A 26,924-nucleotide genomic window follows, 5' to 3' on the forward strand; every position below is an offset into this window, starting at 1 on the left:
AGTTTCCGGAACTGGATTATTTAGGTTTACAAAACAATATGAAAGGCACTTTCTATAGTTATATTGTTAGCTCTTAGGACGCTTTTTTGTCGTTACAAATGTTACAACATATGACTGTTGACCTTATTCGTTTTATTAGACAGCTATATATAGTACTGACCGATCAAAATTTAAGTTGTCATATTCTGTAAAAACTTACAACAAGTTCTTGACTTTGCAATAAGTTATTGTCGTTCATAATAACACTGCCATTTCAGTTTTTTCCAAAGTGCAAAGAATAGAGTAAAGAAAATTATTATGTTATTATTTTCCAAGTAAAATATATCTACAGCTGTTTTTATTCACAAAAAAAATTTTACGGTCACTATCTTTAAGGCTAAATCAGCAGTATTCGAATAGTATCTAAAGAACCCTGCTTATTTTATTCCAGTGCAGTTAAAAATGTTATAATAAGTTAGGGATTTCTAATTGAAATGAACTTCAACAGTGATTTGTCCAAATCTTCGTTTCCGTTTTATAACATTCCTGGTTTATCAGAACGTAAGTTTATACTGTTGTATTTTTTAATACTATTATAGCTTATATAAAAACTAAATTCACTAGTTTTACCCTCTGTGTAAACTATGTTTTTCAAAATTTTGGGGGAGGATTTTTGTCTGAATATTTTTGTGCGGTGATTTTTCTTTAAAAAATTAGGTGCAGGGATTCATTTCTTTCTTTCCAATCTGGTATACCAGTTTCATAGTAATTTAGGAGTGTTTAGGTTTTTCATTTATTTAAACTTGTATGCCATGGCGGATTCATTATTGATAACATATTTGCATCGGTTGTGTTTACATGATTTCATTTAAAATTGTTGCACCAGTATTTTTTGCGTTAAAGCCATTATAGTTTTAGTGAGATCCTCAGTTTGGTTAAACTGTTTGTAAAAATGACAGCGGGCACACATTCAATTTTTTTATAAATTGTCTTAATTCGATTTCTACAAAAATAACTTTAATTGGCCGTTCGTTTACTAGGTGTACCGACTAAGCTTATTTTTTTCCATTTAAAGTAAATATTATATGTTTTTAACTGTAAGTATGCTTTAACAACTGTTGTTTTGTCGCTATATACTGTCTTTTCGTTAAAAATATTCCTAAATCTTTACTACTATAATCAAAGAGACAAATAAAAAGTTATTAGTTAGTATTATATATTATTAAATTATTTTTGTTTGATTTTTTTTACAATTATATATATAATAAAAATGATTTTGTTTTTTTGCAGTGACAGAAGATAACACTCATGTCCCGCCATTAAGCGGTGCCCTCACACACCCACTCCATCATGGTGCACGACATGAAGCAGCGACCCGCATACTCAACACACCTGATGCTGCGTTTGTTTCACAAATTGTTGATGCTTTTTCAGCTCCATCTGCAGAACACATGTACGTATTGGTACACACATGAACACATTGTGACTGATGTGTTTTCTTTTATTCTATCCTAGGTGTTTTGAGACAACTCATTCAGAATCGACTGTTTTTTTTCAAAGAGTAGTCATTTTACTGAAATGGAATAATGGTTTTGCTTTCTATTACAGAAGCCAAGCTCAGCAAGCTGGTTGCATTGAAGGTGTAGGTAACTCTCCATTACTTCAAGCAGTTCTTTCTCAAAATCCATACGAGCACAGAAATGTGGTAAGTATTAGACCACACTTTGAAGCCCATCTTCAATTGTCATGTATTCACAATCCCATTGCTTAAGTGATGTTATGATATAACCATATCTGCTTTTATCCAAAACATTATTTCTTTCTTTTTTATCAATAAGCGTGTTTTAACAACTGTTGTTTTACCGTTACTACCCACCTTTTCGCTTTTGTCAACTTTCTTGTTTTTCGATATCGTGACCGAAGAGACGAAATAAATTTTATTCATTTATTCATTGTTATTTCAGGCCCCACTTGGTGTAAGTTCTAGCATGCCTCACGTAGGAGCTCACAACCCACATGTACAGAATCCAGCTCCAGGGTAAGTTGTGTTGTATTCTTGGATTTGTTTTGAGACGCAAATGATAGAATGAAAACTAAGGCGAGCACGAACATATATACAGGGCACTTAATTACAAAATGGCAACACAATGCAGCACATTCCCCAAATCACGTGCTCTGTAGCTTAACCATAACAAGTTATATGTTTAATTCTAAAGATTTTACGTTATATGTTTAATTCTAAAGATTTTACGTTATATGTTTAATTCTAAAGATTTATGTTTAATTCTAAAAATTTTAAGTTTGCTTATAATTTACATGACGTACACAAGTAAACACAACACCTAATGAGTTATTACAATTTCGTTTTTTTTGTGATGTTTTGTCTATAAAAATCAGTTTTGAATAAGTAATTCATAATATTAATATATTCGATTCATCAGAACTGTTGCATCAAATTTTACGCAAATGGATCCAACTGCTGCAAGAGTTCCAAACGTATACCAAGGTATTTATTGTTAAAGTTTCCCATCTATAAATTGGTTAAAACTTTTTTCTATTTGTAAGTAAATGCAACATGCAATAATGTAACATTAACCTTTAATGTTTGCATTGCAAAAAAAACAAACAGAAAAAAGTTTTACCCCTTTAATCTTTTTGCTTTTAGTATAATGAGAAATAACTACACCCCTTAATTTATCAAATTTTGAATTGGATTATTTTAAATAACTGCCTAAAACCCTTGCCACAACATTTTTGAAACACAGGTAACCCAAACCGACTCCCAGTCACAACTCGTCCCATACAAGCAGTGGCTCCTCAGCCTCGTGTTCCACGTATGGTGATTCAGGTAAGACACTGGTGTTAAAATATCATTTTCCTTATATTAAAATTGATGTACTTTCAGTCAAAATATGAATCGGAACATAAACAATTTGTTTCTCATGAAAAACCTGCCACTGATTCGCCAATCACAAGTGTCAATGAAGGCCAAGAAGAAAACCCAAAAATATGTCTTAAAATTAGGTAACTATATGCAGTTAGGTAACTACAATGCATATCACTATGTTGGTACTGTAAAAAATGCTGCAATATAAGTGAAAGTCTAGTTTATGAAACAGGGAATTGCTGTTGCCAACTTTGGGCTAAGTCCCAGGGGGGTTCCTCGCCTTAGGACCTCACCCTTATAGATTTTTTTTGTGTTATTGTAAAAAATAATTGTAGCATTTATCTTGTTGCTAAAAAACAATATTTTAGATAAAATATTTCTGTGACATTTTTTACCTGTTATCTGACTTACCTTTATTTACCAATTTCTATTATGTTTATAAATTTGTGTTTTACTTCATTTTAGACGAACAAAGAAAAGTCACAAATCAAGCAGCAAAGACAAACATGAAACGAGTCAACCAGTTGAATACGGGATCGTTTCATCTGATGATAAACCTCCCGGTGCTGGTCCAATCAAGTTAAAAATAGCTCGTTTAAAATCTTCGACTTCAGCTAAAATAAACAAAGGTCCAAATTCGGAAACTTTTAAAGTGGCTTCGCTAACTACAAAGCAGGGTGTGGATCCTAATGAAGATGGAGAAAGAAGTAAGTTTTATCAAGAAGTTGATCAAGAACAACAGAAAGCAGAAGATGCAGCAGCAGCGATGATAAGGACAGTGTTTAGTGAGAAATCCACACCAGACATGTCAACTACGGCTCAAAGTTCCAGAGCGAAAACACCAAAAAGTGAAAAGCGTGGGAATAAACATAAACCATCAAAATCATCCGACTTTGCTCACAATGCTCCAATGCTAAAGAATGAGCAACTGATGGAAACAAACAATATTGACCCCACAGCATTACTTAACACCAACCGAATCAATCAACAAGTTACTCCACGTAACGACCAAATCATGTACACCCCATCACCACAAGTACCCCATACCCCACCAGCAGTTCAACCGACTGTCTCCCCCCACCCAAGGTTACCCAACTCATACCCAATGTACCAACAACACAGCCATCGAACCAACCAACACCCCCCAACCAACTACACCCATGCTGCTGTGGACAAAGTTTACCCTCCCTACACCCCCAACCCACCCCAACAGCCAACAACAATGAATATGGAATACAACTCAAATTATCCACCAAGAAATATCCTACCTGGTCAGTTATTTTCACCTGACACCAAGGTAAAGGCTCCTTCGTTTCCCCAGCAATCTCCTGCATGGCCGCACCAGGCATCCGGTTTTCCACCAAATCGCAGCAAAGCAATACCATCGTTGCCACCAGATTTTCCGCAGGCATATTTATCCATGCCACCGACATATAGTGAAAGTGTGGTATCTCAACAACACAAGGTACAAGCTAACATGCACCACCAACAAGCACTTCCTAATCTACCACAGTACAACCAACATGATGCTTCATATAATTATCGCCTGCAACAACAACAACAACAACATCAGCAGCAACAACAACAACAACAACAACAACAAACCCAGCACTTCAGCAATCAACATCATGTTGATCACAGACACAATTTGGCGGAGCAGAAAAAGCAGCAATTCCAACACCCACCCAACACTGCGTACATGCAAGGTTCAATGGCAATGGATAAAGATGCCATGTATAAAACACACACCAACCAACCATATGTACAAGAAACATATGCTCCAAACAGTATGGCAACAACATCCAACTTACATCAAATGAATCCTAACATGGATCATGGCTTACAAAAAGTCACTGCTGTTACTCAACCTGCCCCACCCTATGCAGAAGCTAATTACTCAAATGCACCAATGGTAAGAGACAATTTTCTCATTATCATAATGTATGTTGGCTGCAATGGCTGGCAATTGGCAACCTATATCTTGGCTGTTTACCTATAGATTCAAAAACCCAGCCATTCATTTATATATCGGGTAGTATTTGCAAAAAATTCTTGATCTCATTGATGCATGCTTTCATACTATGATTATCGCGCAACTATAGATACCTAAACTAAGAACTGCTAAATGTATAGACAACAGTCCATTATATAAGAAACATAGAGACAATTTAACATTAGCAAGCATCCAGGTGTGAGTATAGGCAGTTGTACCTGACCAAATCATGTTTCTCCAAAATTAAGAAAACTACAAATGATTTTTCATTAAAACCGTAATTCAGAATGATTTTTGATTTGTTCGCTACTAAAATTTAACATGTGTGTTGCACTAGTGCAATATTTCATAAACAGTAAATAAGAAGTTTTTTTTATTAACAGACAAACAAATACAACGCTGTCAACAAACACCGACATAAACATCATCATAGCAATCAATCTGGGAAAGTAAAGAAACGAGGTTTGTTTGTTTATTGCAGTGTATTCATATGTACCAAAAACATTATATATGTTGCATTCTTTATAGGTGCGTTTAGTATTGTCATACTTGAAAACAAGTTTAGACATTTTTAGTTTGACATCAAATGTGACATTTTCAAAACTTTTATGATCATTTTATATGAATACTAATCCTTTTTATACACAGTACATTTTTATGATTATCTGCCCTATATTTTTGTATAAACTTAGTTTAAAGTTCAGATTATTATTTATAAAATTTAGTAACTTATTTCAGTTTTTCAGGTTGAGAATTTACAGGATCCAAGAAATTTGAAGCAGAATATAAAAGAAAATAGAGATGTTACGTTTAAGCTAAAATGCATTATTTACCTTAGAATAATTTCTATTTAGATTAAAAGGTGTATGAAATATACAAGTTGAAAAAAATGTATTGGTATATCAGAAACATAACTTAAGTTAGTTTCCTACTTCTTACAGTTACATTACAGACAATATTTTACAGCAAAACATTTTTTTCCAGACTTTAGAATTAATGAAGTGTCAGTAACTTTTAATTTGAATGAAAATCTTGCAATGAAATGGATAAGCCTAAACCATTTCGAGTTCAAGTTACAAACGTTGAAAAGAAATTTCACATTAAAGTAAATGTGAGCACACTAAAGTCAGGCAGTGTATTGAGAGCATTAAGCAAACGTAAAACCAGACAAACTATAAAAGAAGAGGGAAAAATCAAAATGCAACAAGATACTTTCACCTATATTAGAAGAGAGGCAATAGTTATACTTAAAGGCAAGTTTAGTTAGACCATACCAGACAGATATTTTACTAGTTTTGAAATACTTTAATGGTGAAAATCTAATATCTAGTATTATCTACCCAAGACAGAAAATTATGGTAAAGCCAAAATCGTTTGTTATGTGTGTGACTGTGTGCTAGCTAATTTTTATGACTACTGTTTTAATAAATTGCACTTGGCAGAGCAATCGTTTTCTTATAGTATTTTTTGGGGGAGGGGGGGGGGTTCAAGAGACCACCCTTGTTTTTCCGCCTCTGTTTTAATGAGTTGTATGTAAAATTGGTCTTTCTGTTTTATTTTGATTTTGTTCGCATAATATCTCCCAATACAGGAAGCCAACATGTTCGTGTCAAATTTGTTGATGATTCAGAAGAGACAGATATCTTTAAATTATCCGATGTGATGTACCCTGATGATTCTGAAGTCACAAGTTTTGACGAGCTTCAACCTGGTGCAATTGTGGTGGCAAAATGGCCGATGAATGGGAAAAGATACAGTGCTGTTGTTATTGACCCTCTCGACTCTGGCACAGGTTCATATTTTTATATATTCATATGAAAATTTTGTTTCACTACTTTTTTGGTTATTTTTTGTCCTGCATTGTGACTTAGTGGTTGGGTTACGTTATAACCAAAAGATACACAGTTCGATGCTATAATATATGTATATATATTTGGATTTTTTCACCACTTTCTTAGTCATTTTTTTGTCCTGCACTGCTCAGTGGTTGGGTTTCATTATAACCAAAAAAAACAGTTTGTTGCTCATTACTGCTATCATCAATAGCCTTTGTGTACTTGAGCAAGACAATTATTAGAAATTTCACCAAAAGAATGATCACTGGACATTTATGTTAAGTGGTAAAGTAACTAAATCAGTTTAAATTAAATGATTGTCTCATGTCTGTAATAAAATAGAGCAGAAAATCTGTGTTTCTTCATTTTGGTACAAGATCTAACCGTATCTAATATCTCATGAAAATTTTAACGATTTTTTTGTTTTTAAGGCCGTAGATTTCGTGAGCGTAAACCACCTCCCAAACCTTTCCAAGCAGCAGAGTTTGACCAATCTATGAAACCAAGTCTCCTTTTGAACAAACTCGATTTTGAGAACATTGATAATTTCAATGAGAATGAAGCTTCTGTGGGGTCTGAGTTCAATGCTTATGTTTCTATGGCTGATCGTATAAAGTTAAAACGAAGAGAAATGATGTTAAAAGAAAAATCACAAGGTATTGAAACTTAATAATGATTTTTTTTATTTAGTTTCCATTTTTTAATAACAATTTTCGCTTTCATCAATTACTCAAAGTACCCAAAATTTGCTCACAACTATTTTCAAAAAAATAATTTTAAGTATTATAATATGCATGGGCTACAGCGACAAAACATCTTTTTCGAGATTGACACGTTTTCATGCAGGGAAAAAGCGCAAGCATCATAATGAGTCAGCAGATTCCACTTCCCATCTCATCCATACAAGTTCAGATGAAGATGAATTTGTTTCACCATCAAGGAAGAGATCTCATATCATGGAACATAAGAAAAAAGAAAGAAGGAAGGCAGTAGAAGAGAGAATCCTAAAAGAAGGTTAGTTTTTCTCATTTACAAATGTAATTTTGTTTATAATCTATAGCATTTTTGGTCGAGTATGTTATTTTTTGGGTAATATATAGAAAGCAATCAAGTACCGTGTCACAATTATCTGTACCTAATTTAATCAGAGTCTTTACCCATATTTCTGAGTTCTGTTTAGCAGCTTTATGGCATAATTATACTGTTATACAACAAAACTACAGGTTAAATTTATACTTATAATGTAACTATTCTATTCAGGAATATTTTTAATATAACTTTAGAATAAAAAGTAAAACACTTAACCATGGAGTATTGAATAATTGACATATATGTTTGTGTGGTTTTTTCTTCCTCTTGTATTTGTATAGTTAGTAGGTAGCACAAAGCAACCTTGGTAAATTTGAGCGTAACGATCTTATTGGTGAAGATTTAAAAAAACTTCACATATAACTGTTTTATAACTTCACATATAAATGTTCTTTTTTCTACAGATGGAGATGGTTCCTTCCGAAGACTCTCTCAAATTATTGAGAAGATATTCGACTACATGGACACCCTTGATCCTCATCTCTTGGATCAAGCCACATCAACAGATGAAGATAAGAAAGAAGTTCTCCAGTGTCTTCTTGTCTCAAGATCAAGATTACAAGAGCTGAGTGAGGAAACGGCAAAATTAAAAGCAATGGGATTGTTATGCCAGGTGAGCTTAGTTTCTATGTGGGTGAAGTCTTATGCCGAGAAACACCAGTGGTGTATCCCTGAGTTGGCCCAATAAATTTTTTATTTATTTGTAGTAATACAGTTTTAGTTTTTCTGATGCTTTTTTATTAGTTGATGGCAATTGAATGTGCTTATTTAGTTATTTAGTAAAGTGGGAAGATGAGACACCTTTTCAATCTATTTTCTCGTCCTATAGTATTTGGTACTCAAATTGGTAGTAAACAAAGAAAATTCAAAAAATTATTAAACTATATGCTCATAACTAACGACTCCCATAGACCGATGTTAGTTGTTTAAAACACGATCAGGATATTTGTATATTATGTGCTACAGGTGTCCCATCTTCCCCCACCCTACTATAATATTACTGTTTCAGCTTTTTTTTCGGCGTTTATTATTACTTGATATGCCATTACCCAATATGCATGGCATGATATATGGAGTAAAACTAAAACACTTCCAGTTTTAAATAATAATCTGAACAAACTATGCTCTTATCTTATATCTAAACCTCATGTTTCCTAACAATAGGTTTAAGCCCATTGATTTAATATTTTAAATATATATATTTAGTAGGGTGGGGGAAGATGAAAAACCTTTTCATTCTATTTTGTTGTTCCATTTGGTAGTAAACAAAGAACATTTTAAAAAATTTTTAAAAATTGTAAAACCAGATCCTTTTGACTTCCATAGGCTGTTGTTAATTGTTTAAAACATGATCAGGATATTTGGATATTACATGCTAAAGGTCCTGTCTTCTCCCGCCCTACTATACAACAGTTTTATTTTGTTGGTAACCGAATATTTATTTTTGATTCAGCTGCCAAAGAAAACTCTGGTTCGACTTTTATCAATTCTTGAACCAAATATTCTGAACGGAGTTCATGCCACTCCGTGTAAAACTAAGGTAAGTTGTTTAATTTATGGCAAAGCTGTTTTAACATGTGGCTTGTGGTTAACATGTGCCCAACCAAGCACTGTGATATGCATACCAATGACGATGATATATTTTTTATTTTTACTAAATAGAAAGATCAATGCAAAAAAATATATTAAATGTAAATTATAAGGAATTATTGTTAAAACTGCTTTCTGTACTCAAATTTGTTGTTTATTTTAATGGAAATAGGTCCTACAATATTAGGTTTAGAAAATAGCAACTTAGTATGCATAACATACACTGAATGATCATTACAACGTTATATTACAAGGCAACACTGCATTACATAGTTACATTTAAAGAACAACACTGCATTACAATGTTATATTACAGGGCAACACTGCATAACAATGTTGTATTACAGGGCAACACTGCAGAAGAGCAAAGATGGAACCGGGACAATGATTTAGATCGAGTTAGTTCGGCTACAGATGCAGCCCTTACAGTTATGAACATAATGACTGCACCGTTCATGCCTAAAGCTGTATACCTTGATGATGTAATGGAAAGATCGGCCCAACTTTTGTGCCGACAACTCGTAAACACCATCTACCCTGAATATGATCCGGTTTATAAAATACCATCAAGTAATAAGAAAAAGGGGTTAAAAGGTAAGTCATCAGTCATGTATTGTTTTATGATTCTATATGAATGTAGGTTTTAGGTTATTGTGGTGAAAAATGCTTACAACATATAGTTTCTATGGTTTGGTTTTAAAGAATTTTAAAGACAAAACTGATGTCAAAATTTTGGGAACATTTTCTAGCATTTATAGAACTGTATAAAAGTTATTTATATTGTATTCAAGTTAAATATAAGAAAAAATATGAAAACCATTTATAGCATGGTAAATTGTGAATTAGCAGTTACATAGTCTATTTATTTGTTTTTGCCATAGATACATCAGGTGGTAGCACCAAGATGAAACGAGCTCATTACAAAGGACCAAAGAATCACACCATACTTCAACTTTATAATAAGTTGAATGTCTTGGTCAACCAGTGGGTGGAGCTGGTGCGCCTACAACCTCTTACAGACACAACAATATTACAAGTAGGGGGTTTATTTTATGGGTTATTGAAATGTGTTTACTTTTGATTGGAAGAATGTTTTCGACACTTATTATTAGGGCAAAAAAAGTTTCTGTAGTTTCCATTTAAAAAAAAATTGTTATGACCATTTTTTTGGTATATTTTTAGAAATATTTATAAAACATGTTGTTTTGTAACAAAAAATATGCGCTATACATTGTGGCTTACAGAAAGCTATGTCAGTCCTGCTTTAACATTAAGCTATTGTAGTTACTAGTGACTTAAGAGCCAAATATTATAAGTCCAGGGGAGGCAGAGATAGTTAGACACACAATCTTGTGAAACAAATCTTATTGGTTGTAATGTTTACTGATTAATGTAGTGTAGAAAATTCCCGGGGTTAGCCTGCCTACCCTGCCACCCCAGGTTTGGCGCCTATGACTAGTGATTATTATGACGTTAACTCTTATATTATACACTTTTATAGGCTTTTCTTATCAACTTGAAATTTGTGTAATGTTAAACGCATTACTTTCATATAGATATCATCAGTTGGTGTATCTCCTTTCTTTGTTGAAAATGTGAGAGAATTACAATTAAGTTCCATCAAGTTGACGACCGCTCTCTTCTCTAAATATGAGAAACATCGAACTTTAATATTAGAAGATATATTTCAATCATTGGCAAGGCTACCAACAAGTAAAAGGAACTTAAGAAATTACAGGTTTGTTGAAAATTTTGCCCTTACATTAAAAATTGCGTAAAATTGCATAACTTAGAATAAATAATTTGGAATGTTTGATTTGAATATATGCATAGAGGTTGTTTTACCATGTGTGCATATCGTATCTTTATGTAGATATAACTAAATCTAGGAAAAATAATAGTTTTGCTATTAAAGCACTCAAATAACCAATAGATACTGGGTTCAGTGCACGGTACTGCTGCTATTGTGGCTATATGTGTGTTTTTGGCAAAACAGTCATTGCTACAACCCAGTGGTCAGTGATAAGTCAAATTGTGTGTGTGTTGCCCCACCATGCAAGGATAAATTAGTGTTATCTGTTTATTCAACATAACGAAAAGTATAAATTAATTGTTTTCATTTATTCCTTTACTCTCAGGTTGACATACATACAAAAAAATGTCATAGTTAATAACTCTATATATAAAACACTCACTGGCCATGTTAATGGCTGTTACCACCCCAACACACAAGTATATATTAGTGATCCATTACTTTATCCCCAGATTAACAGCTAAAAAAATTACAGATAACATAACTCATAAGCAGATATGAACATACAACGTGTATGAAACAAAACACCTATGTTATAACAACCGTCATTGCCCCACCACACAAATATAAATATATATATAGTAGGGTGGGGGGAGATGGGACACCTTTTACACATAATAACCAAATATCCTGATCGTGTTTTAAATAATTAACAACGATCTATGTGAGCCGTAAGAATAAAGTTTTATAAAATATCGTTGAATGTTTGTTTACTACCAAAGTGGAGAAGAAAATAGATTGAAAAGTTTCCTTTATCCCCAGATTAACATACATAGAAGAGATGGTGGATTCATCTGATGATGAAGGATACCCAGCACAACGCAAGCAGAATACTGATCTACAATATATACAGATGGTATCAGCATTGATTTTACAGATGATCCAAGCCATTGTATATCTCCCTAACCCTGATCAAAGCGATGTCAATCTTGAACAATCAGTAAAAGAAGAGATGACACAAAAACAGGTTTGTAATAATAAATGTGCAGTTTATACTGTGTTTTTAGCTCTATATGACTTTTTATACCTAAGATGATATTCTAAAGGTACAAGCTTATATTCATATTTAAGAACATTAAAAACTTAATAACCAAAATCATATTTAAAAACATTAAAAAAGCGAAATATAAAATAATGTATTAAAAAACAATAAAAAACTAAATACACAAAATCATATTTAAAAGCATTGCCATTAAAAAATTAAATATACGAAATCCTATTTAGAAACTTATAAAAACTAAATATACAAAAAAAAACATAGGAATACCCACATTATACCGATACTGACACAGTTTTGCATAGCCTTTTATATATAACTGAATTTAAAAAGTGAAATTCTGGATGAAACAGTGAAATTTTAGACAATTGCCTTTTAAATAATGCTTATTACCCAATGTTTGTACAGGTGGATGAATTACAAGTCATCAACTCATACGATACAGCGGTACGCACTGGTCAAAACTTTCTCAGTGTTTTCCTTAAGAAGTAAGTGCTAGTATATTATGTTGATGTAATTAGTATATAACTACATTTTTTTATGCAATTTGAATAAGCTTTAAGTAACTTTGCTCTGGGCCAGCATGTAAAAGACAGCCGAATGGATTTTTTTGGGGAAAAATACTGGCCCTGTCAAAAAATGTGCGACTTCCATAATTTTTTATGCAGTTATATACTGTTAAGATAAAAATAAAGCAGTGTTTATGTCATGAACAATTGAATACTGTTATTGTATATTTTATAGGTAATTTATTAGTCTAGGTGGCGTCAGTCATTGTAATATAGCCAAGAAAATACATAAAATAAAAAATAATAATAATTAAACTGTATTTGGCTTTCATAGCAAATTAGATGAGACCTGGGTTCTGTTTTGTACAATTTTATGGCTAAAAAATTGAAAAAGGATAATTTATTACTATGCATGTTTAAAACTGGAAAATGTTGAAATGTTGAAATCCAGACACACTGTGTTGAAAACTTAATCATGTTTCGAATAAAAATACATAAAATCCCTAAATAACTTAAAAAATAATATTTAGATGCGCGAGCAAATCGGACGAAACAGATTACCGACCGTTGTTTGAAAACTTTGTCCATGATTTGCTGGCAACTGTTAATAAACCAGAGTGGCCAGCTTCCGAAATGATTCTTAGTGTGTTGGGTAGATTACTGGTAAGTTTTGTGAAAATTATGATATAATCTTTTCATTGATTGTAATGTATGGGTTTGCGTCTTGTGTATGTTTTAAGCAAGCACTGGTTTGTTTTTCAAGGATTTTATTTTTAAGTACTTATTTTTTATTTTGACCTACTTTTTTAACTACTCACTTTTACCGACTATTTTTTGTTTTTACTTACTCAATTATTTTATCTACCTTCATTTTTCATTTTACCCACTATTTTTTATTTACTCATTTTTACCTTTTTTTTTAAAATTTTACCTACTCATTTTTTTCATGTTTACCTACTTAAAAAAATAACACCAAAAACAGTAATAGGTTAGCATCATTAAAAAATATTGAGAACCAATGTTGCTATCTAAACCAATGTATAAAGTGTTTAACCTATAAATTTTTCTCCCAGGTTCACACCTTCAGCACCAAATCAACAGAGATGTCGTTACGAGTTGCTTCGTTAGATTACCTTGGTGTAGTAGCTGCTAAGTTACGAAGAGATGCTGTCACAAGTAATACAGATATTGCTACGGTTGAAACATTACTTCAAAGGCTTGAAGAGTTACCAAATAGCGCAATGCAGGCTGAATATGAACCAGAAAGCGCACCTACGGTAAGCCATTATAAACTGGTCTCTGCATTTATTATACTTGTAAAATTAGTGCTTTTTTCCTAAAATAAGTTCTTGCAGTCAGTATACTTGTAAAATTAATCCTTGCATTTATTGTTTTTTCACAGAAGGAAGACAAAAAAGTTGAAAAAAACGGGAACAAATTGATTGAACGACTTGAATGTTTGTTGCTTGCCTATTTACGAAGACACGCGTCTGCTGATCCATCACTCATGGTTAGTATGTGAATTAAATTTGAGTATTTGTATTTTGTATTTACGCATTTTTTTCCCATGTTGTTTAACTATTTTAGACTAGAATTTTATAAAACTGTTTTTTTTTTTAGTTTTTGCACAATTTTTTAGATTCAACCAAATTCACTTAACAAATTGTATTTAGACAATTTTTTCCCATATCATTTAACTATATTGGACTAGAATTTTATAAAACTGTTGTTTTTTTTCAGTTTTCACACAATTTTTACATCGGCCAATGGTTGCGAGACACCACTGTTGAATTTCAACAACTTCAACAACAAGAACAATCAGACATTGACGCACAAAGTAAAGCTGTACAAGTTTGCCAGAAGAAGAAAACTTCTGTCCTCAACCTAATGTCATCATCAGCTATAGCAGTTGCTTTGTTATCCGTTGATAAACAAAATGTTTCTGAAAACACAAGAAAACTGTTGGCACGCGATGTGCATAAAAGGTGCGTGTTAAGTTGTTTCATTACTTTATTCAAAAGCTGGGTATGCAATTTTTCAGCAAGTACCAATTAGTTCTGTATCATATTTCTATTTAATTTAGCTTAAAAAAATTGTGTATTAGTATTTGGAAATTTGTGTTATGTATTAGTTTCAATAGTTTGTGATTTAAAAGTATGTTTTATTTTTTTGCTGCTATTGCTACAAGGCAACTAGGAATTATATATATTAGTATTTTATAAAACAGATTACATTTTGTGGCAGACTTTTTAGCTTAAGATAAGTTCTTCCTTATTTCATTTTCTAGTACTCAAATTTAAAAGTAAAGTGCCAACTCTGCCCTGAACTCCTGGCCCATAACCTGACTGTTGGACCTCACCCATACAGAATAAACTAATACAGTATTGTTCAAACTTATATAACATCAAGTTAATATCAACAGAGATGATGAAATGGCTGCTGGCTTAACTGTAGAAGACGCCATGTTAATCTCTCGACATTTGGCATCAACGAGACAATTCTCGCGTGCGTTTGATTGTTATTTATCGTACATACTCCGTGTACGTGAAGAATCCGCAGTCGCACTCCGCACACGAGCGATTAAATGTCTCGCCGAAGTTGTTGCTGTTGACCCAGCTATCATGTCTCGAGTAAGTGAATGTATTTATACATACACATATGAATGTTGATTATTTATCCTCGCGTATCTGGAAAACAGCAGTTGTTGAAAAACATGGGTGTTTTGTTCACGCTTTATGTCTCGGGTAAACGAATATATTTATACGTATATAAATGTTGATTATTTATTCCACATATCTAGGAAACTTCAGTTGTTAATACATGGATGTTTTATTTTAAACACCTCACGTTATTCCATATGGCTGACAGTTTTAACAAATTTTAGCAGAGTCACAGTGTTTTATTAATGAAAATGAAAAAATTATTTGTCAAAATTAAATGTTACATCATGGATTTCCATTACATCATTTCACTGGTTGTGTATTTTAAAGTTCCATAACTATAGAAAGTACTGTGGGGTAAGTTGGGAGCACATAATATCTAAATATCCTGATCGCGTTTTAAACAATTAACAATTGTCTAAAGGAGTTGTGAGGATACGGTTTTATAATTTTTTGAATGTTCTTTGTTTCTGCCAAATGGGACGATAAATAGAAGGGGAAGTGACCCATTTTTCCCCACCCTACTAAAACTATATATATACATCTTGATTAATTTTTCGATCATTTTTTCGTTGCAGAAAGACATCGCTAACGGAGTTCGTCTCAGTTTGGTAGATGCATCAACCAGTGTGAGGGAAGCAGCCATAGATTTGGTCGGTCGATTCATTTTGCTCAAACCAGATCTTGTTCCACATTATTATGACATGTTATCTGCAAGGATTATGGTAAGTCTTTGTTTTTTATTTATTTTAAATTTTGTAATTAAAAAAAAATTATGCAGTTTGGCGAAAAAAAGTTTAAGGTTTATTTATTTTTTTTTTGTAATTTTTCTATTTTGGTTTTACATTTTTAAGACTTTTTTGCTAACATTTGTATCTACCCGATTAAATTCTAGCTTTTGATATGGTAAAACTAAAAATTATATATGAGGTTTTGAGTTGTATGTTATGGTGTGGCAAACTAATAGAACAATACTAAAAACGAACGACTCTTCATTAAAAAATGGGTTCTATTTCCATTCTATATGGATGAGGTCCACGGGGTGATACCCCATGTGTCCTAGGATTTAGGGGGGGATGGGCCAATTACCCCATAAAAATTTGATTAATGAAAGCTCTATTATAAGTTTATCACCATGGAAGTTTTTGTTAATCGTCACTGAATTGAAAAGATTTTATGTTTTAAACCAGTGGTTCCCACTTTATCTACTCGCGTACCATTTTTGGTTCATGCAGCGTTGTCGTACCACCTATAATAATTATTAGAAAACTCCAGAATGTTACTTACTAAAACTAATTACATCAGTTATATTTAATGTGACGGATGTGCTAGCTTTTTGGCAACGAGTTGTTCAATGTCTGGTAAAGTACTACAATTGGCACAATTTTTCTGTCTTGTCTAAGTACTGATTTAGACTATGTTCTTGTTATTACAGGACACTGGTGTTAGTGTACGTAAAAGAGTGATTCGCATTCTACGCGACTTGTGTCACGAACATCCACAATTACCACAACTCACTGATGCATGTGTCAAGATCATAAGAAGAGTTAATGATGAGGAAGGAATAAAGGTTGGCTTTTAACAGATTAAAATTGGTTTAGTAGTAAATTGCAGTAATATATAGGAATAACAACAGCATGGTTATTGCAATGTTAAATCATAACAATAATTTCCCATTTACTTTTTTTTTAAATTGTCGTGGAAAATATTTAATTTCAAAAATCAGAAAACTTATAAAAGTAAAAACAGTTTGTCTCTGTTTAAATACTATTTTAACCGTTTTTATCGTATGTTTATTAATTTTTTTGTCAATAAAAAATTGACTCTGTAAACTATTTTTGTTCTATATTTCTTACGGTATTTGACCTGGAATTTAGGCCTGAATTGGCCCTTCACCTTTTTAGTACAATAAGAGTTAAAACAATTCTGTGCAATTACTTGAAAATTTTAATATTTTTTATTTATTAGAAACTTGTTCACGAAGTATTTATGAAGATGTGGTTTACACCTGTCAATTCATCAGATGCGAGTTTACTTCGAAACAAAGCGCTTCTTATCACAGATATCGTGGCTGCTAATCGTGACCATGGGTATGAATGGATTGAACAACTGTTTAAAAACGTGAGTTTATTTACATCTGTACAGGATTATAAATTTTTGATGTGAAAATTATTAGTTTAGGTTTAATGCAAAAATTATTAATTTAAATTTGGTGTAAAAAATTATCTAAGTTTAATGTGAAAATAATTTACTCAATGTACTGTTTTTTTTGCATTACCATTGATATTCTATTTTATCCCCCAAAAAATGATATTCTATTTAATATAAACAAAAGAGACTTTTTCCTCTTGTCAAAGCTAATAAAATCTCAGACCCACTGAATTTCAGACGCTAAAAAAAATAAAGGAATCCTTTGCTTGTAATTTTAACATAGTGTACTTGAACATATTAAATATAGTAGGGTGGGGGAAGATAAGACACCTTTTTAATCTATTTTCTCATACCATTAGGTAGTAAACGAAGAACATTCAAACAGTTATACAACCGTATTCTCAGGACCCCCATGTACCGTTGTTAATTGTTTAAAACACAATCAGGATATTTAGATACTATGTACTAAAGGTGTCCCATCTTCCCCCATCCTACTATATATTAAAAAGCTGTATATATCATAGCATAGTCATATGACATAGGAGATCTTGGATTTGGACTTAACTTGGCGCATTACCCAAGTAAATAATACTAATTCAACTTTTGATTCCAGTTAATTGACACCGCTGTTCCCAACCCTCAAGTTGAGCTAGCATGCAAACAAATAGTTGACTGTCTTGTGCAACACGTTATTCTATTTGAAAACTATGAGGACAAACAGCAAGGTAATACATTTATGAATAACTATAATAAAAATTTGATGTCTAATTTTCTCAAATTAAAGTCTTTATTTTATTAAATACGTTATTAAGTCAGTTCTTGTACCCATGGCGTGCCACGCTGCGGTACTCCACTCATATAGAATAGAATAGTAATTTTCTCAAATTAATGTCTTTATTTTAATAAATAATTTCTGGCAAATTGTTGTTGTCTTTTTTGATAGAAAACCTTTTCAAAATTATATATTTTTCCTGGATGTAACACTTTATAGATTATATTAATACTGAAGAGATTTTAACAATTTATATTTTCAGGGACATCAGATGTTTCAAACAAACCAACAAATGTGTAAGTCATTGTAAACTGTATTTATATAAAAATAAACAAACAATAAAAATAAAATGCCTTTATCTGTATTATTTAAAGTACCACTATTTTAAAAATTTGTCTAATTTAATTTAATATATATATATATAATTCTTTTAAAATTTTTGTCTGATTTAATTTAAAATATCACTCTTTTCAAATTTTTTCTAATTTTTTTTCAAATATCAGTCTTTTAAAAACTGTTGTTAATTTAAAATATTACTTTTTTCAAATTTAGTTCCCATTATAAACACACGTAATTATAATACGTTTATGTTTTCACTAATCGTAGTGTGAATAAGAAGTCGAAAGAACGAACCGTGCGATTGGTGGCGACCGTGCAAACCTTGGTACAGTTGGCACGTATACGACCACGCTTGCTTGTCACGCATGTTATGACTCTTCAACCTTATCTGGCTACTAAATGTGAAGTAAGAACTTATTTGCTATTTGTATGTTTGAGTGAGGCATACGGCATTTTTAAAACTTTTTCTTCAGTATTTTCATATTTTGTAAAATTTATAAATTAGATGTCAAAATGTCAGTAAGAAATATTATATTTTTGAAATAAACATTTTACATTTTATGGCTTTTACACCTACTACCACAGTTACACCTAGTATTTCTTCAGTAAATTTTCATATTTTAAATTAAATTTCAATACCTTACATACCAAAATTTTGTGCTCTATCATACTCCTATACGCCCATTATATATGTATTTATTTTTTAATTTTTCTACAAATTTTTTTGCTCATAATACAAGCATTTTTTAAACCTATTTCTTTTTAATCAGTCTTCAGACGACTTACAAACAGTCCATGGTGTATGTCGTGTATTGGAACTTGCTATTCCACTCATGGAACATCCATCGGAGGCGTTCCTTGCTGCCGTGGAGGAGGACTTGATGCGAATGATATTAACTCATCATATGATGGTGGTCTCCGCAGCTATTGCAAGTCTGGCTGCTATAACTTGTCACGTCACCAATAATTATAAACTAATATGGGATTGCTTTCAGAAAATGTGCAGTGAGTATTTGTTTTGTTATGTATATTTGTAGGGGGCATAGGTAGGGTGTTGGGGTAATAGGGCAACTTTGGCCTAAATCTCAGATTCCGTTGCTAACCTGAATCATATAGAATAAAAACCAACAATTTAAGAATGACAATATATTTTTCATTATAGGGTATATAGGGTGTTAGGGTAATGGGCCAACTTTGACCTACATCTCTGGTTCTGTCGGAAACCTGAATCATATAGATTGTTTATCCCATATTATAGAATAAAAACCAGCAATTTAAAAATGACAGTGTAAACTGCCTATTCAAAGTTGACATTTCAAATACCGCATAACTAGGTTTGATGGTTAGGGGTTAGGGGTTAGAAACTTTTGGTAATGATAATGGACCAACTCTGGCCTACGTTTTAGTTCCCCCAGCTTGCTGTAGCATGAGACCTTACCATTATACAATGGAATAGGATTTGGAAATATGTCAGTTTTAGGTTAAAATAAATAGTTTATAAATGTGTTTTATATCAACAGATTATTTGTCCAATGCCCGTATAACTCATGAGAAAAACCCGTCAGCAATTTATCAAACCAAGCATTTTAAGCAGTTGTTAAGAGCTCTTTTTATCACCGGACATTTCTGTAAAAATTTCGACTTTGACAGTGAAAAGTTGAAAGGAAAGGCACAGGTAAAAATATTTTAATCGTGACATTGGCTAAAAATCATTTGAATTACAATAATGCATGATAATGGCCAACATCCTAACTAGGTCTTATGGCATGCCTCACCATGGGACCTTAGCCCTATAGAATAGGGGCATATATTTACATATACGCCAGTATTTCATCAGCGGTGGACTTTAAGTTGAAAGGGAACAGTATTCCCCCAATAAAAAAGCTTAAATTTTTCTAATCCAGGAAAGCTTAATTTTTTCTAATTATTTAGGCATTTTTTTGTTTACTAAGTTTATTAAGAGTTTTTTCCACAGATATGCGTAAAGGACAAAGTATATTCTTGTGTTTATTACTTCACAAAAATTGACTCAACTTCCTCAAGACAAGAGACGGAAGAATTATGCGTGTTTGCATTACGTGCATTAGGTTTACTCATGATACAAGACCCTAACATGATGTTCTTACCATCTACACGAGATTTGTATAAAACATTACTTCACCCAGGACATACTTCCGATAAATTAAAGAAACAGGTTTGTTTTGAACTCTAACTTTTAATGCCGTTATTATGTGATATAGTAGGATGGGGAAGATGGGACACCTTTCCATTCTATTTTCTCGTTCAATTTGGTATTAAACAAAGATAACATTCAAAGAATTATAAAACTGTATCCTCATGACTCCCATAGACCGCTGTTAATTGTTTAAAACAAGATCAGGATATTTGGATATATTATGTCCTAAAGGTGTCCCGTCTCCCCTCCCCCCATACTATACAACAAAACAGTTATGGGCACTTTTGAGTTAGTATTCTAATGCAATTAGGTCACAAATATAAATAAATGGTGTTTTATTACTGCTGTTGTGCGATGTATTCGAAAAGTAATGAATGAATTTTTTTACCACATATTTTTTAAGGTGTTACTGAACCTACAAACTTATTTACAAACTGAAGATGTAAAAATGCAAGCTGCTACTGAAGCTAGTATTAAGAAAGCTAAACAGGTATGCATAATGCTGTGTTTACTGTTATACTGTTTATATATCAGATACTCATACTGTTTATCTTTTAGATGAATGCTTTCTTTATATTGTTTATATATCAGATAAAAAGAAATTTAGTTAAAAAGGCTTTAAAATATGATTAAAGGTACTTTTTTATCAAATTGTTAACACAGTTGTTGTTTAAAAGAAGTATTGCGCAATCATATAAACAGTTTATTAATTTTTTTTAATTTAAATTTTTTTAAGACAGCTTTGATAATATCTTTTCTCTTTATAATATCTTCTTAATATTAATGCAGATACTTTTCACGCTTTTTTTTTCAATTTTTTCAAAACATGCCGTTTTAAGGTTTTATTTAATTTTTTTTAAATTATTTTTAGGATGGTGACGAGAGACCCAAGGAAGAACTTTCGTTATCGTTTGATGATTCGGTCGGTGAACAAAACATCAAAGAAATAAACGATGTTTCGAGTGGAATGGCTTCCTCTGTAATGCAGTTGTTTCTTAAAGAGGTAGCGACTTAAAAATTGATTTTTATTTAAAGAAAATAGATTGTATTCTCAAAGAATACTGTATTCATTTTATTCTGTAGATAAAAAAAATAAACTTTTCGGTTAAAAATTAGATTTTCCAATATGGTTGTTTTTCATGTAGCTGAATCTGTCATTTTTGAAACCCCTTTTGGATTTTTTCTCAGAGATAAAAACTCATTTTACTTCATAACTGGTCAGTTATTTTTTTCAAAATTGTTCGGAATTTTTCTTAAAAAGATAAGGCACTTATTTCGTTTCATAATCAAATCAATTCTATTTCAAAACCCTTCTAACTTTTTTTTAAAGAGGTAACTAACTTAATTTATTTTTTAACCCAGCAATTTCCTTTTTTTAGATTTTGGAATCATTTTTCCACAAGCATGAGCTCGTACGCCACGCTGCACTTCATACAGTATACTTGACGTTACAACAAGGGTTGGTTCACCCAGTACAGTGCGTTCCTTACCTTATTGCTGCTGCATCAGATATTGACCCCTTTGTGCATAAGGAAGCTGAGCAACAGGTAAAACTTTTTATTTTTTTTATCAATTTTATTTTTTTTATAAAAGCCTTTTTTATGCAATAATATATTATTAGGTAATAGTGTTTTTTTGTTTTTTTTTTAAATTTTATTGCTTATCTGGCTCTTGTTTCTGTTATTTTTATCAATACTTTTTGATTAAAAACCGAAAAGTTTTTTTTTTAGTTATAAATACATTTTTTATGTAATCCTTTTTTATTTAAAAAAGATAATTATATTCCACAACACACAACTGTTAAGATGGACAATCAATATTTAAACCTACTTGTTGTTTTTCTTCAGTTAACTGAACTCAACAAACGATATGTTGGTTTTGTCCACACTAAAGCATTACAAGGCATGCGACTTGCTTTCCAACTTCAATCTTACATTGAACCAAATAATCATGTGATTCGCGGACATTATGTGAGCGCTGGTATAGATGATGGACCAACCACACTTAAGGTATTTATTTAATGTGCGATTAATATATAGTTGGGTGGGAGAAGATATGACACCTTTTTAAGGTGGCTGTACACAGTATCCGGCATGCGATTTCGCCTGCACACCTTTTAAAATGGTACAAATTCTAATTTATCTGTCTAAATTTACATTTTAGTATCCTAATTTTTTAAATTCAAAATTCATACTCTTATTTTTATACTCCACATTTGGTAAATAAATTAGCTAGCAAAATAGTTATTCAAATTATACAACAATAAATTATAACCTCACTAATCATAATTTTTACGTTAAATTTATTTCCAGGCAAAATGTTCCCATCTGTACCAACTTGTTCGTTCCGATCGTAAACACAGACGAGCTTTTCTTATCTCACTTCTGAACCTTTTCGATGACACTGTGGTGAGATAATCAACTTTATTTTATTGTGACATAAACTACGTACATATCTATTGCTGCTGCAACTTATTAATATAGTAGGGTGGGGAAGATGGGACACCTTAAGCACATAATGTCCAAATGTCCTGATCGTGATTTAAACAATTAACAGCGGTCTATGGAAGTCGTGAGGATATAGTTTTATAATTCTTTAAATGTTCTTTGTTTACTACCAAATGGGACAAGAAAATACCATGAAAAAGTGACCCATCTTCCCCCACCGTACTATTTTAGTAGAAAATCGATATTTTTTAAATTATATATTTGTGGTAAAAACATTATTTTAGCAAAAGATATTTGAACCCCATTTATTTTACCATTGTAAATTTGTTAGAAAACTGACATCGAGATGTTACTTTTCCTTGCTGATAATCTCTCCCACTTTCCCTACCATACCCTGGATGAACCTTTGTTCCTTATCAGTCAAATAGAAGTTTACGTGTCCGTGTCTGGATCCAATGTCTTGCAAACTTTCAAAGAGGTAATTTAAACTTATTGTGTTGTTTATTTTTACAAATGTGTTTCTTTGTTTGATCTATTATTCTTCTGGTCTGTTAGCATAATATTCTGCGGTTATTTAGTGTTGGTGTTACCTCGTTCGTGTGGCATTGGCATGTTTACTGCACATCGTAATCTTTTGTTTTGACTTTTCTCACTTATGGTGGTAAAATTTTAGTCCCTTGACCATTTTTGTTTTATTTGTGAATACTATATGTTTGTAATAAGCATGATGTAGGCTATCGTTTTTTTCATGTTTTGTCGTGAAGAAATAATGATTTTGTTTCATTACACATGATTAATGTATGTACAAATAAAAGCCTGATCTAGATACAAGTATGTTGCCTGTTAAGATGACGCAAATTAGGACATTTTTCTCTGTGTAAAGTTTGTGAAAATCCTCTTAAAGTCCTCGCAAATAGATGTAGCCTCTTTATTCCCAAAAATCCTGCACTCCTAGCCACTTTTTAATAATCAATCCCTAACTTCCCCACAGTCTCTTCAAGATAAATCCTCAAGATCATCTCGGAGGAAAAAACAGAAGTCCGAGGATTCTTCGAGTGACTCCTCCTCCTCAGAGGAAGATGAAAGTGACGAGAGCGATGCAGAAGATGATTCTCTGCGTCATCGACTTCCAATAAATGATGCGGCGATCGTAGAGTTCGCAAGATCATCATTAGCTTGTCTTCTTCTACTATGGGTGAAGCAACATCTTAAAACTGTCTTCGGTTTCAAAGACAGGTAAGATAGATGACTGTTTTGTATTGATACGTTTAAAGTTGGTGGTGTTTTTAATGCACCCATAAAAATAAATGGAAACAATACCTAAATCTCATTCTGTTTTTAATCTTGTAAGCCTTCTTGTCCCCAGTTTATTTTAATATATTTAAAATTAATATCTCTATTTAACTTATATAAACCACAATCAAATTTCAGCAAAATCCACCAATACTCGACAAGTGAAGTAAACAAAGCAAACGACAAACAATGTCATCGGAAGAAAGCTGATCATAAGTTTGAACCAAAACAAGCCATCGACCATATTAGGAGGTGCCGTGAAAAACTATCGTGTAGAAGTGAAACATACATTGATGCTGTATTGAGGCAATATACTGAGGTGATGATATAACCAATATGACTTAATAGCATGGGATAAATATGCTGTGAAAATGAGATATATATAAGAAGTCATTTGCTGCTGTTACTACGAAGCGTAATATTTTACCTAAAACTGTTGTTCTATTTTTGTTGAGGTCCTTTTTGTTAAAGTTCAAATAAGCTCTATTTATAATGTTTCTATTTTTACTGTATTCTATGTTTGCTTCAACCAGTGTGTGTTTTATATTATGTCTATGTTGGTGTTTATATTATTTCTATGGATTGTGGTGATGTGGCAGTGGTTGGAAATATACAGTACTTGAATTGTGCATGGTGTGCTGTGAACATCAAAGTGTTGAGCTAGACAAAGACTTCTAATTAGTAACAGTTAAAGACTACTGTGGATAAAGACTTCCAACTTAGCACACTAGTATTTTGGAACAGTTAAAGACTACTGTTAATTGATCTGGATAAAGACTTCTAACACTTTTGAGATTTAATCATTTTTTGCAGTTTTTTTGTAACATATTTATTTAGTTATTTTTTTTCGTTGGTTTTTATGTTGTAATACTTACTCCTATATTGTAATATAATAGATTGCAACTTACTGGGGTACAGCAATATGAATTAAAATGTTTAAATATTCTTTCAGTTCAATCAACTGATGAACAAACTTGATCCAAACGATGATGATTCCGATTCTGAGAAAGAAAAAAAAGTGACAAAACTACCAGTGGTTGAAACAAGTAAGATGTTATTATGTTTTTTTTAATTTCTTGAAAAAAAAAAGTATTTCTCTGTTTTTTTTAAATTTAACTTTGAACAAATAAATTTCTGCTTAAAAGCACCAAAATATATATATATTCTTGTTTACACAGATACAAGCAGGGAGGAGGACAGTGACCATGATAGTGACATGGAAACAACTAATGCTCCTCTTGATGTAAGTTTTTTATTTTAATGCATACTAAATAGGGATGCAAAGGGATATTATGTATGTTGTTTATATGGCAGAGATTCCTAATATTTTAGTGACAATAGGGTCATGTAGGAGACATTTGACACACGCTGCCCTATGCTTCATTAGGAAAATAATTTTTATAGTTTTTAATGTATTTACATCTGTTATTTTATTCACCACTGTTTAACAATTATACTTTATAAAAAAAAATAAGGCAAAGGTATGACTGTAGCTCTAAATACAGCTCTTCGCTATTTCCCACCAGTTTAAAAATAGAAGGGTTTAGGCGTATGGACTCTGGAAAGCTTTTTTTTAGTTGATGTAATACCAATTAAAACTTTTTCTTTAGTATTCCATTGTTTAAAAATTAAATTTGTCCTTTTCAGGCTATAAGAAAATCTACTGCTCTCAAGCCTAAGAAAATAAAGCAGAAAAATCCCACTGAGAGTTTGTACAAAAGTGAAATGAGAAAAAGGCAAGTGGTTCAATATGCGGAGACCAGTTCAGATTCTGAGGGTGAATTTCATGGGTTTTAAACTCAATCTCAGTTGAACTATATGCTTAATAAGTATTATATTACAGCGTAATTGCACTGCCACTACTTTTAAATAGATTTTATGCCCAAAATAATCCTATATAATATAATTCAACCCGTTATATATTTGCTTGTCTATAAAACGCTGAGATTACTAATACAGCATTATTCTGGTCTTTTAAATCTTGTACTTTTTAAATCTCCAACACATTTTTCTGTAGTGGTTCACTTTTATTTTCTATTTAATTTCAAGCAGGCCCGTGTTCGGTACATGCTTATTACCAGTTTGATTTAAAGGTAAAATTTTAGAAGCTTTGTATCATATGTTGACTATTTGATAGTGGAGTTCTTACTATTTTTTTACCCTTTTTATATTCCTGCGTTTCTTTCATGTTTCTGATTTCTTTTTCAACCAGAAGTTAGTTCTCTATTCTATTAGAGCAACCAAGAATTTGTACATACAAAGTTATTTTGCTTGATGCTTTTTGCATTCAAGCTTCATTGGTTTTGTTCTTCGTACTAATATGATGTTGTAATTTGAAAATAAAGAATTCTTTGCAACACAAAATTCATCACAACAATATTTGCTGTGTGCCAC

The 26,924-nt window shown here is 32.0% G+C and overlaps 1 protein-coding gene across 1 annotated transcript; it reads left to right on the top strand.

Annotated features, from left to right (window-relative positions):
* Window positions 1-381: 381 nt before the first annotated feature.
* Window positions 382-26,894, top strand: LOC149735452 (nipped-B-like protein A). The gene is made up of 44 exons (XM_089878338.1): window positions 382-540; window positions 1,270-1,432; window positions 1,588-1,684; window positions 1,944-2,017; window positions 2,421-2,485; window positions 2,745-2,827; window positions 2,885-3,003; window positions 3,332-4,778; window positions 5,243-5,321; window positions 6,451-6,651; window positions 7,126-7,350; window positions 7,541-7,708; window positions 8,188-8,396; window positions 9,237-9,323; window positions 9,721-9,967; window positions 10,255-10,409; window positions 10,930-11,111; window positions 11,949-12,153; window positions 12,592-12,671; window positions 13,223-13,355; window positions 13,766-13,969; window positions 14,095-14,202; window positions 14,433-14,677; window positions 15,115-15,322; window positions 15,931-16,077; window positions 16,788-16,922; window positions 17,321-17,473; window positions 18,117-18,228; window positions 18,538-18,571; window positions 18,882-19,020; window positions 19,385-19,619; window positions 20,135-20,289; window positions 20,590-20,808; window positions 21,194-21,280; window positions 21,662-21,793; window positions 22,170-22,337; window positions 22,638-22,799; window positions 23,103-23,198; window positions 23,569-23,715; window positions 24,229-24,473; window positions 24,669-24,849; window positions 25,483-25,576; window positions 25,709-25,773; window positions 26,178-26,894. Exons 1-44 carry the CDS (start codon window positions 474-476, stop codon window positions 26,325-26,327), a joined length of 7,707 nt encoding a protein of 2,568 aa, XP_089734464.1. The 5' UTR covers window positions 382-473; the 3' UTR covers window positions 26,328-26,894.
* The last annotated feature ends 30 nt before the right edge of the window (window positions 26,895-26,924 follow it).

This window comes from Ciona robusta, chromosome 5, assembly GCF_009617815.1.
Source record: "Ciona robusta chromosome 5, ASM961781v2".
Taxonomy (NCBI): domain Eukaryota; kingdom Metazoa; phylum Chordata; class Ascidiacea; order Phlebobranchia; family Cionidae; genus Ciona; species Ciona robusta.